Source organism: Anopheles maculipalpis, chromosome 2RL, assembly GCF_943734695.1.
Source record: "Anopheles maculipalpis chromosome 2RL, idAnoMacuDA_375_x, whole genome shotgun sequence".
Classification (NCBI taxonomy): Eukaryota; Metazoa; Arthropoda; class Insecta; order Diptera; family Culicidae; genus Anopheles; species Anopheles maculipalpis.
In genome coordinates this window covers 92454021-92467251 of record NC_064871.1, presented here as the reverse complement: position 1 = coordinate 92467251, position 13231 = coordinate 92454021, and the positions used below count along the sequence as shown (strand labels likewise).

The 13231-nt window shown below is 48.7% G+C and overlaps 1 protein-coding gene across 1 annotated transcript; it reads left to right on the top strand.

Moving 5' to 3' along the window:
• The first annotated feature begins 1929 nt into the window (after window positions 1-1929).
• On the top strand, window positions 1930-10189 carry LOC126567732 (plexin-B). The gene is made up of 10 exons (XM_050224000.1): window positions 1930-2875; window positions 3363-3594; window positions 3662-4053; window positions 4126-4932; window positions 5135-6872; window positions 7225-7756; window positions 7992-9444; window positions 9527-9706; window positions 9816-9900; window positions 10007-10189. The coding sequence occupies exons 1-10, from the start codon at window positions 1961-1963 to the stop codon at window positions 10039-10041; spliced, it is 6369 nt and encodes a 2122-aa protein (XP_050079957.1). The 5' UTR covers window positions 1930-1960; the 3' UTR covers window positions 10042-10189.
• Window positions 10190-13231: the final 3042 nt, after the last annotated feature.

The following is a 13231-nucleotide window of genomic DNA, read 5'->3' as shown; positions in this document are numbered from 1 at the left end:
CAAGCTGTCAAAATGCTCTCCCATGCACTGAAGGAACGAAATTCCTAAACTCGTCAACTGAACGAACCCTGCCTGTCAATGCTCGGGCCCGCATTCGCCCCTCGGCAGCTTAACGAAAGCGCAAGAATGAAAGAAGAGAATCTATTAATCTTGTCATAAACAAGTTTGGCCATAAACAAATAGAAGAAAAAAAACCCCGAAAGAAAGAAAGAACCCTTCGGGAAAGGTGTTGGTGCGCGGTGGTGCCAATTTGGCCTGTGTTTTCGGTCGGTTTTCATGTATGAAATCGGTTAATTCGGTGCCTTCGGTAGGGCGGAAAATGTGTATGAATGGACGCGGCACCGTAATTTAGTGGGCAAATCCGTACGGCAACAATCCGTAGTTCAACAGCGGCACCGTAATTCCAGGCGTACGAGCCATTCATACAAGCAGGGGCAGCAAGATGGCGGCCGCCTACTAAAGAAAGAAGACACACATCAGTGGCAGCAAACTGGCGAAGACGGTGACGACGATCACCCCGTGAAAGTGTATTTTGTAGGCCGCAGATTTTCCAATTTGTGTGTTTTTAGCTAAAAAGTGATTTTCCGTTTCCGATTGGGTGATTTTTCCAATTTTCTTCATGTGTTCGGTGTGCGTGTGTGTGTTTCGCTCGTGTCTCAATTCTAACGGTGCTCCTGCGAGGGTGTGAGTGTTTGTGGGGTGCGCGCGGGGGTGGATAGTGCAGAAGTAAAGCACGGTGCCGAAGAAGTGGCGTGGAGGAGGGCGGAAAGCACGAGGGGAAGAAAAAGGATGTGACAATGGAAATGTGCGTATCGTAATGGATGCAACGAGCGGTGGAGCGTATTGGGTAATTAACGCAAGAACACAACAACGCAACCTCTCAACAACGACAACGCCGCCGCCGCCGACAACGAGGGGGAAACGAAGGGGGAGGCGCACACGGAGCAATAGGGACTCCCCGCTGGTGCAGCCAACGCAGCCGTACATGCATAGGGGGCGACAATTGCAGCGGTGCATTCACGGGCTTGGGAATTAAGAACAGGCAGAAAGGAAAGCAACTGCACCAACACATACAGACACAAGCTTACGCGCGAGCAAGGTATGTGCCGTTTCCTCCAAATGTTCGAACGCGCGAGGAGTGGAGCGCAGGAGGGGGGAGCTCATAAGCACCCAATCATTGGTGGGCTCTCCAACTCCCAAGCACACATATTCACCATTCCCTGCGGAATATTCTTTCCGTTGCCTTGTTTTGTTTTTTCTTCTTTTATTTGTCAAGGGGTTGCACAAAGCCACTCTCTTACCAACCTTACTCCACTCTCCTCTCCAATTGTGACAACCACATCCTCTCCCCATCATATAAATTCGATTCCCCCAAGTATTTTTTGTTAGTTGCCTTTACTGCTTATGCTTATGCTTATGCTCTTTGCCATCCTTACCACCTCCTGCCACCCGCGCTTACTTGACAATCCCGAGCCCATCGTCCCCGTTCGTTTTTGGCTAATGTTCTCTGTGTTTCGATTTTCCGCACGCGCGCGCGTGTGCATAATTTGCGCGTATGTGCGCTTGCGTCTGTGTATACACGATATCCTTTTCGAAACGAATTTTGTGTGTAATTCTTTCTTCCCACCTCTCCCCACCTCTACATCCACCCGTTTTATCCGGTGTTTCACCAGCTTCTTTCTTTTCTTCCCACTTTTTTTTCATTGTAACTATTTACGCGAAGAATCAGGAACGCAAAAGGGAAAACCACAAAGGAGGAAAGATTCCGCACGTCGTCGTTGTTGTCGCCGCCGCCGTCTGGAGTGGTGGCGTGAAAGTGTGAGAGGGAAAGCGAGACAGAGACAATATATAGTGACAAAAAACAAGTGGACGAAGCAAAAAAAATCCAGGAGGCTCGTCGTCTCCTGCAGCCCACACGGCCTGCTGCTGCTGCGTTTCAGCAGTCCAGAACGGCAGCAGTATGAGTATGCAACTGCTACTACGATTGATATTGCTCCGTTTGGTCGGTGGCATGCTGCCGCTGGATGCTGTGCTGAAAGGCAAACAATCACCACCGTCCTCGTCAACTACCGGCCACGGTCAGCAACAGCAGCACCGTAGCCAACATGGCCAACACGTACCAACCGTGCTGGATGATATCGTTGCCCGGTACAGCCTACCGAACGGGACCAGCCGATTTACCCACCTGACGTACGATCCTACCCGGCGGATGTTTTACGCCGGTGCGACCAACCGGGTGCTGCAGTTGAATGAAAACCTAACACTGCTAAGGGAAGCCATTACGGGGCCGAAGCTCGATTCGGCCCAGTGCCATGCCGCCGGCTGTCCGCCCGACGTGCTGGACAGTGTGCAGACGGACAATTACAACAAGGTGCTGCTGTACAATCGGGACGGCGATACGCTAATTGCCTGCGGCAGTGTGCACCAGGGTGCGTGTGAAATTTACTACTTAAGCGGTCGCTTCCCGGACTCGTCGAAACCGATCGAGGTAGCGCTGGCGGCTAACGATGAACGGTCGACGACATACGCATTTGTTGGCCCCAGTCGGTATCAGTCGTGGAAGAAGGAGGACATCATGTACGTTGGGACGACGTTCACCAATGTGGGTGATTATCGGCACGATGTGCCTGCTATTTCATCGCGCCGGTTGGACGATTTGACGTACGCGGAGTTTTCCATCCAGCAGTCTAACATTAACATCGACGTGAAGTATCGTGACCACTTTCTGGTGAACTATCTGTACGGGTTTAACAGTACGGAGTATGCGTACTTTGTGCTGGTACAGAAAAAGTCTCATCTAGCGGATGAGGCCGGTTACGTGACGCGGCTGGCACGGATCTGTGTAAATGATCCTAACTACGATAGCTACACTGAGGTAGGTGGAAGGGTGGTTTGCGGGAGTAGAAGAGGCAGGGTTTTTGGCGGGACAATACTAACATCCCGCCTAACATCAATACTAACGCTATCGAATTACTCCTAAATGCCCTAGAAATAGCCATAGAATGGCGATTGGTCAGCTAGTTTCATTGTCTCGAGCATATAAAACATGTTACTTTGCATCCTTAAAGGACTCTTCCTCTATTCCAAGAAGATTCCTCAATGGAATCACGCTCGCAAAAAAGGAAATTCATCGGAATTTATGGGAAAAAAGATAAGAAGGAGACTATTAAGACTTAAGTGTCGGTCAAAGGCCTCAAGATGACGGGGCAAAGTTGAGATATATTTGTCCTAAATTAAAGGTTTATTAAAGAAAACAATGCATTTTGATTGGTTATCTGATGGGTTTCTTTTGCCGTTTAATTTTACAATGCATCTGCAAAACCAGTAAGCAAAAATCGCTAATCGCTTCCTCCTTCTTTCAGGTAACGATCACTTGCATGGTAAATGGGACAGATTATAACATCCTGCGCGATGCCAAACTGGCACAGGCCGGTCAAAAGCTAAGCAATGACATGGGTATCAAACGGGAAGATTATCTGCTCGTGGCAGTTTTTTCACCCTCGAAGGAAATAACGGACGAACCACAAAACCGATCCGCCATCTGTATGTACAGCCTGAAAGACATCGAGGAGGTGTTCAACGAGAACATTCACTGTAAGCTGTCCCTTTTTTCCTTTGCCTTTAATCGGTAAATAATTAGTTTCCTTTTTTCTTCCCACAGCCTGTTTTAACGGCACAATTAAGGATCGCAATCTTGGCTACATTTCGGGCACGATCAACGACGGCAAATGTCCGGTAGCCGGTTCGTTGGGTAACATTTTTAGCTTCTGTCACGTGGGGTTGAAAATTAGTGGCGTTACGCCAGTGATCGCGCCGGCCCGCTTTGCGTTTGGGGAAGGCGTTTCGCTTACCTCGATCGCGGTCACTAATATTGGTCCGCATACGCTTGCGTTCGTCGGTAGTAATGATGGTTGGATACGGAAGGTGCTACTGTCTGGTCGGGAAGCGGGTGAATACGAGCGATTGTTGGTGGACGAAGAAGGATATTCGATCCTTCCCGATACGATGTTTGCCCCGTCGAATGATCATCTTTATGTGCTTACCGAGCGGAAGGTGAGATTATTTGGCACAATTCCTTCGATACGGTTATTATACAGCGTATTTTCCTCTTTCTTTCTTATAAAGGTGATTAAAATGAAGGTGGAACACTGTGGAACGTTTGGCAACTGTTCCGCTTGTCTGGAGTCGCGTGATCCTTACTGTGGTTGGTGCTCGCTCGAAAAGCGTTGCACGGTCCGTACCGCTTGCCAGAAGGATACGAGCGCAGCACGCTGGCTTTCCATCGGTACCGGGCAGCAGTGTATCGACTTCGAAATGGTAGCTCCCGATCGCGTCCCAGTCGGCCAAATGTCCGTCGTACGGCTAGTGATCAAAACGCTACCGGAACTCCCGCACAACGCCCAGTATCGGTGCGTGTTCGGAAACGCGACACCGATCGATGCGAACGTTACGAAAGAAGGGCTCATCTGCACAACGCCACCCGTCACCGAACGTCCATCAATTCCGGACGGGCAAGATCATGTGCTCGTCCCGCTCAGTGTTCGTAGTTCGGAAACGAACAAAGATTTTGTGTCGCGTAGCTTTGCCTTTTACGATTGTACCCGGCACGATACCTGCCGGAAGTGTTTGGTGAGCAATTGGGGTTGCCATTGGTGTATTTATGATAATCGGTGCGCGTTCAACACGACCGCGTGCCGTAATTCGGCCAACATCGTACAGAATGAAGCATCCTGTCCACGGTTAAAGCAACGTGCCGGACCGATACTGCTGCCGAACAAGGTACCGAAGGAAATAAGGCTCGAGATTGAGAATTTGCCACGACCGCAGAGTGCACACACCGGGTTCCTGTGTACGGTTAACATTGAGGGAGCGCATATGGTGCTGCCGGCTCGGGTGGAAGCGAACAAGTACATTGTGTGCGAGAAGACGCTGGTAAGTGGGTAACTCCTAACATCTAAGATCCTTTTTACATAGTTTGATGATAATTTTTAAGGGTCCTAGGACACTAGGCGACCTTACAAGTAGTTGGTTACTTCCGATATCAGGAGGTTTTATGTTTATGAGTTATAGTTGTAGTTTGGCTGTTACAGACAAAAAATGATGCGCTCTGTTCTTTCTCAATTCTCTCACGCAGTATTCGTACGAAGCGGCAACGAACGAGTACGAAGCAACGGTCGATGTTAACTGGAACCGCAATCATTACATCGACACAGTGACGGTGGTCCTGTACAAGTGTGAAATACTTGGTTCGCATCGTGACCACGCCGACTGTAGTTTGTGTGTAACGCGCGATCCCAAGTATCAGTGCACCTGGTGCGGCCAGCAGTGTAGCTACAACGAATCCTGTCTCGATGGTGGCGGTTCGATGATGTTACGTGGCCGTGGTGGTGAAGATGGTGGATGTCCACGACCACGGATCGATCTGATCAAACCATTGAGCGGTCCAATCGAGGGTGGCACACTGGTTACGATCGAGGGCAGCAATCTCGGTATACGAGAAGAGGACGTCCGGGGACGTATTCATATCGGGGAAGTACCGTGCGAACTGGAAAGGTACGAAATATCGGTCCGTATCGAGTGCCGTACCGGGCCGGTACGTTCGGAAATGTCGGCCCCGGTAAAGGTGGGCAATGAGGCCGGATATACGATGTCGAGTGTAGAGTTCCGCTATCGGGACGTACAACTGGAAGGTTTGAGCCCTACGATGGGTCCACAGTCGGGTGGAACGAAACTGTCCATCATCGGCAAACATCTGAACGTCGGTACGGCTGCGGTGGCTTATCTGGATGATTACGAGTGTCGCATCAATCGCACGCAGGCATCCTCGAGTAGGCTTACGTGCGTCACTTCGGCCGCTCGCTCTCCGGAGCACATTCGTGTGTTGACGCTTCGCATCGATGGTGCAAATCGAACGCTTGCCTGTAGTACTAGCGGTGGTAGTAATGCTTCGCCCGGCGAAAGGGTGCGGGGATCATCGTACGGTGCCGCTGGAACGTATCACAGCCGGTACGAAACGTGTAGCGTTTACAATTACACCGTCGATCCGAAGATTATGCAGATAAAGCCGCTGAAAAGCTTCCTCAGTGGTGGCCGTATGATGACCGTACATGGTACGAATCTGGACGCGATTCAGCAACCGGAAATTGAAGTTTATCTTAATGACGAACGGCTAAACCGTTCCACCTGTACCGTGCTGAACTCGAACCAGATGGAATGTCCATCACCCTCGGTTCGGGATGCATGGGCCATGCTACAGCAGCAGCAATCATTACTGCGCAATCTTACTGCCAGCCCGTCTGGGGACTATTCTCCACCTCGGATGCTGTCCGGTTTCGTGTCCGCCGACGGGCGTTCCGTTCCTATTCAGCAGCAACCTCCTACGGCTTCGATGCCGATGCTGCTACCGTCCCAGTATTCGCTAACGTCCACGTCAGGTCCGTTGGTCACGGCCTCAGCCCCACTGTCGCCGTTTCATCCGTCCGAGCAGCAGCTCCAGCTGCTGCTACAGATCAACTTCCTGATGGATAGCGTCCTGTCGGTGCGCAACCTACCGAAACACTTCCAAAATCTGCGCTCGGGCATTGTTTATGTGGAGGATCCGGTGTATCAACCGTTCCCGAACACGGTCAAGATGTACAAGGGCGATACGCTGGTGATTGAGGGTGAGCATCTGAACTCGGCGAGCGATGAAACGGATGTGAACGTTACGATCGGGATGGCTCAGTGCAATGTGACGAGCTTGGCACCGACCCAGCTCGTGTGTACACCGCCACTGGAGCAACCGGCCCCGACGGATGAGAACGGAGTTCCTACTGTGAAAGACTTGCCGCTGGTCGTGGTTCGGGTGGGGCGCAATCTACGCTTCCCAATAGGTTAGTATAAGGGTTTTGATCAAATATTTTGTTTGTTTAGAAACTCCGGATAACATCTGCTAATGGTCGCTTCTATTAGGACGTCAAAGTTATTGGTAGTTTTCGATCTTCACCAGGTTCATTGTCTTCCGATGATATCTTTGAAGATTTTAAAGACCATTTAACTCCAAAGTAAGGGTTTTCCTTTCCTGAACGATGTTTCGGAGGGCGTCTAATGCAAAAAAGACCCTCCATTCAAGGATGGCTAGCTAAGGATCTAAATTGACCTCTAGAAGAAGTCATTGGAGGCTAAAAAAGTTCGAATATACCCATCAAACTCTAACGATTCTTCCAATGTATGATTTCTCCACAGGTTTTATCAAGTACGATCTTATCAAACCGTACGCCTTTTCGCACATTCTGTCCGGCATCATTGTGAGCGGTATCTTCTTCGTGCTGTGCCTGCTTGCCATACTGTTCATCTACCGCCGTAAGAGTACGCTGGCCGAGCGTGAGTACAAGCGCATCCAGATCCAGATGGATACACTCGAAAGCAATGTGCGAATGGAGTGCAAGCAAGCGTTCGCCGAGTTGCAGACGGACATGACCGATCTGACGGCGGATCTCGAAAGTTCCGGCACGCCGACGCTCGATTTGGTCAATTACGTAATGAAGGTGTTCTTTCCGGGCGTTTCGGACCATCCGGTACTGTTGGCGAATGGTGCAAAACTGCACGGCCATCATCATCACGGCCATCCACATCACGGACATCATGGTCATCCGCACCAGCGTACAAACTACGATCAAGCGATGGTACTGTTTGAACAGTTGATAAATAATCGCGTGTTTTTGCTGCTGTTTATCGACACACTCGAGGCGCAGAAAACATTCACCATACGGGACAAGTAAGTGCAGCTGGTGGTAGTTTTGTTTTATTACATCAATTTGTTCGTGTATGGCTTAACAAATAGTACTGAAATGCTGAGCAAAGAGATCGCAAATGCCATTCGAATCAGACGCCATCGTTGTACCAAACCTCATTGCGGTGATGGTACAACGGTGGTTGTGAGTACTTAGACCAGGTGATGATTAATACGTAATCAAATTAAATAATTTTGTTTTTTGACTCACTCGTTTCAGAGTTAACGTGGCGTCCTTGCTAATGATAGTGCTGATGAATCAGATGGATTACGTAACGGACATTTTGAAAAGCTTGCTGCTCCGGCTGATCGATAAGTCGGTGATGACAAAACACCCGCAGCTAATGCTCCGCCGGACGGAGAGTGTGGTGGAAAAGATGTTAACAAACTACATGGCCCTGTGCATGTACGACTATCTGCGCAACTATGCCGGCAATTCGCTGTTTCTGCTGTACAAAGCGATCAAGCACCAGATCGAGAAGGGTCTGGTGGATGCGGTTACGCACGACGCCCGGTACTCGCTGAGCGAAGATCGGCTGTTGCGCGAACAGATCGTGCACAGTGTCGTAACGCTGCACATCATCCAGGACGATCTGGATGAAAAGGTACAGTGCAAGGTGCTGGATTGCGATACGATCAGCCAGGTGAAGAGTAAGGTGCTGGATGCACTGTTCAAGAACACACCGTTTTCGCTTCGTCCAAGTGTACACGATCTCGATCTTGAGTGGCGTCACGGACGGGGTGGTCATTTGGTGTTGCGGGATGAGGACGTTACCACCAAGTCGGTGCACGGATGGAAACGACTGAACACGCTCGCACACTACGGGGTGAAAGAATCGGCCGTAATGTCGCTGGTCGCGCGGCCACACGATGGGTACAATACGCCTGGCCGTCACATCTTCCCGTACTGTTACTACATCAACAATCCGCCGTCCTCCAATCATCAGCTTTCGTCTACGACGTCTCCACATGGTGCGAGTGGGCCTGGGTCCGGTGGTAGTAGCGGTACAATGGGACCGGCCCATCAAACCGATACGTTGCTGGCTGGTAGTGCGAGCCATCATCACCATCATCCACATCACGTACAGCAAGCGGCGGCGGCGGCGGCAGCTGCAGCAGCACAGGCAGCTGCCCAGCAACAACAGCAGTCCCAGGTCGGTGTGTTTCATCTGGTCAAACCGATGGACGATCGATTTTCGACCCTATCGTCGTACGATCAGCACGGCTCGTCCTCGTCGGCGCACGGTGCACTGTACGGTGGTGGACCGGGCAGTGGCAGCCACCACAAAGCAATACCGGAGATCTTTCTGACCCGTCTGCTCGCGACCAAGGGCACGATACAGAAGTTCGTCGACGATCTGTTCTCGACGATACTGACGGTGAATGAGGCGCTACCGCCTGCGGTCAAATGGCTGTACGATCTGCTCGATGCGGCCGCCCGCCATCACGGCATACACGATCCGGAGGTGATACATGCGTGGAAGTCGAACGGATTGCCGTTACGGTTTTGGGTGAACTTTATCAAAAATCCGGACTTTATATTCGACATCTACAAAACGCCCTCGGTCGACGTGTGCCTGAGTGTGATCGCGCAAACGTTTATGGACGCGTGCTCCACGACCGAGTACCGGCTGGGGAAGGATTCGCCCTCAAACAAGCTTCTGTTTGCGAAGGTTCGTTTGGCAGCGGATTTTTTGGTGCATTTGGTGGATGGAATGCTTACGAAATGATGATTGCTTTTTGTTTTGTTAACAGGACTTACCTCAGTATCGGGAAATGGTTTCCAATTTCTACGCCGACATTGCCATGATGCCTCAGATCAGTGATCAGGAGATGCGAAGCGCCATGCAAAGGTTATCCATCCACCAGCAGCAGTTCGATACGTTAGCCGCATTAAAGGAACTCTACATTTACGTTAGCAAGTATCGTTTACAGGTAAGCTAACGTCTTTTAAGTCTCGTTGACTATTTTTTCGTGTTTTTTTGTTTTGTATATGTATAATTAATAATTTTATTTGTTTTCCTTTTCTTTCCCTCGAAAACAGATTAAGGAAGTATTAGAACAGGACTTGACGGCAAGCAAGTTACATTTAGCGCATAAGCTTGACCTCGTCGCAGCTACATTAGAAGGTTAGTATGCGCTAAATTCAACTGTTACAATAATTTTGCCCTGATTTTTGAATTCTTTACTTGAAACGCTGAATAAACGACTCATCGCCCATTTTGTTCGTTACAGATGATGAGTGCAAAACGATTGATTATTATGAATAACAACAAATGCCAGCCGGAAAGACGACAACGATGACGTCGACGACGAGAAAGAAGCGTCAGTTTTTAAAGAATGGCCATATTTTAAAGCACGCAGACAGCACGTCGTCTGCGTGAAATCTTAGTGAAAAACGCATTTAACAAAACACAAACACAACAGAAGAAGCGATTTAAGAAAAAAAGAAACATTAAAACACATACACACAATGTGCTCTTCCGTCTTCGATTTGCCGTAAGAGAGAGAGAGAGAGAGAAAAAGAGAGGGAGAGAGGTGAAAAAAAGGTATTACAGGTAGTTTAAGATACCCGGTGGCCACGCGCATTCCTCCGCGAAGCATTTAAATAGTTTAAATAGTCGTACTCTACTTAATATTCGGGGGGGGGGGGGGGGGGGGGGACCCTGGGAAGTCGGGGTGATTCTCGATTTCGTTGTACTCCCCCTGAACGACGAGTCGTCTGAGCCTAGTGAAACCCGATGTGAAGAAGGAGGAAAGTGCATCAAAAGGCGCCGGATTAAGGATAATAGCGACGATAAACGTGATGATGATGATGGGACGTGTTATGTCCATTTATTTATAGTGTTCAAAAAAACAGTGAAAAAGAGATAGAGAAAAAGGAATACGAAAACGAGATGAATTAAGGACAGATGATATACTCATAACTCCTCACAGAGATCAAGCCCTGCTCTCTAGGCATCGGCCGACCTTTTCCCCCACGCGATCTCATAAATCCTTCCCGCGCGCCGCCAGCGGACTTTGAGGAGGGTGTCAGAGATCAGATGTCACATTAGAAGGTCTGTCTCTTCGCCTCCCCCTCTCTCCCCCAGTTGTTGTGTACTTGGAGCCCGTTGTGGTGGAGGGAGGCAGAAGGGAGGTTAGAGGAAGGATCGTTGCATTTTAAAATGGAACTAGAATCTAAGTTTTTTTCCAGCCAGCTCTTAATTATTCTCTGATCGGAGTTATTTTTAAAACGCAATAGGAGAAGAAACATGACAGAAACAGTCATCTGTACGCCCGATTCGCGGGAAACATATATACTCAAGCCACGATCTGATTCACGAGAAAAAAAAGTGAAGAAGAATAAAGTAAAAGTCGGAAACAAGTGCATCACACATAAGGAGAACAAAACAAAACGAAGATGGAAAAAGAAACAAGAAAGACGATTATAGTCAGATATTAGGAAAAGAAAGTTGATGAAAAAAACAAAACACAAACACAGTGATAAGGAAAAACAATTCAAACAGAAACAAACAAAAAAAGGAGAAAAAACGTTGAAAACAAGGAAAACACAAGGAAGAAAGACAAGAGAAAATGTGACTGATTGAAATAATATACAAAACAAAAGAAAACAAGAACAGTAAAACATGAGCGAGACAAACGTGGAGCGTGAAGTGGTAGTGTGTTGAGGCGCGCGCTAGGCGCGGAGGCATATGTGAAAATGCTGTGTTTTTCTTTACGACGAGAAATGCGCAACCGAACACATGACTTCCGGTCCTGTGCGCGAGTGTGGAAACAAAACAAAAGTACACAGTGTGTAAATAAAAAAAAAACAATTCCGTCTGATGATGAATATGACAGTGATACATAAAATGATGGTGTCCGTTTGCGTTGCTTTCTTTCAACCGAAAATATATTCTTTTCATGACAATTATCAGCGCGAGATTTTGACCAACAACATTTGCTGCTTTACGGCATGATTGTTAAAAAAAACATGTGATCTATCTGGGTCTCAGCTTGTGATATAGAAGAGTGGCGCATCACGGTCTTTGGAGGCAGGATGGATGCTTCCCTAGGCGATATGGATGTTGGGGCCCATAACATATTCAAATCAAAAGTGCTGACCTAAGGGGAGCACTTTAGACCCTCCTCGAGGGGAGGGTCTAACACGGGAGGGGGACTAAACTTACGAGGCCTTTACCCTCGTATGCGGGACCTTAGGCGACTGCCTAGCCCGTTCACCGTTAGATACGCTACTGATACAGAATACTGCATAGAGTTTGAAATCGTTCCAGCCCTTGATTGACGATAGCTCTTCGTAGTACAGGACGAGGCCTCTGTATGTGTTACTCCCGGAAACAAACTGGATGCAAGCATACACCGCTGTGATTATTTGTTACGCCGTCAGATAGTTCCTAGTTCGTAGCAGTGGATCAGCGCATAAGCAGACAACACGTTGGGACGACGGACGTCACCAGTTTCGCGCAGATCGGAGAGTTAATCTTTTTTCCTGGACTTGCCCGGTGAAGTATTTAAAGCTTGAACCCGAGCTAGCGGCGACAATTTCTCCTAGTTCTTCCGACGGAACAAGGAACCACTACTGGTGTGTGAAAACGACATTCGTAGGAAAGGAAAAGGGGGAACTTTTCCCAAATCTGATAGATATCCTCCCAAAAACTTACAGAATGGTATACTTACTGAATTAGGTCCGTTCGATGAGACCTCTTGTTTAAATTTCACGCGTTATGGATGGAGGCGCCATCTAGGGGTGAGTAGCGGAGAATCGAGAACAATTCAAGAATTGCAACAGTTTCCGATACCCAAATGTCTAGCTATAGTTAGATTTTAGTCAAGAATCTAATAAAAAACATTTTTTTTCAGAATAACTTCCCCAAAACTGTGTAAACGGAAACGGTAGAATAAATAGACAAAAACAAGCCCACTCAAAACGATCAGTCCAAGCAATGGAAGTAGCACCATAAACACTAACGCTCCAGCGAAGAGAGCAAAAAAACGATTCAAAATGCCATCTGTTTTCTCTCTCCCTCTCTCTTTCTCTCACACACTGAGCGGTGTTTCTGTCACCCCGCGCGGGCTGCTTCCAAATATTCTGGCCCTAGCACCGCACCGCAGCCAGCAGCCACACAACACAAACAGCAAACGCGCAAACACCAGATACACACGCACGCACGCAAGCACACTCGCCGAGCCACCATCAAGAGAGCTCTCTGTGGTGGAGTGGACTACTTTTTTCCCTCTAGACGGGTGTGTGCGTTTGTGCCCTTCCTGGTTTTGTGCAGAGAGCAGTGTATCCCGTTTTGCTGAATGTTTGTCGTCGTCGTCATCTACGGAAGCCCGCCTGAAGGGTTTAGAAAGATAGGTAAAATAGGCAGAATTCCGACGAAACGAAACGTAAAAAAGTCCCCCGTCATTGTCGCGTGTCATCAGGGTGTCCGCAGTGCTACCGAAAGTGTTCCC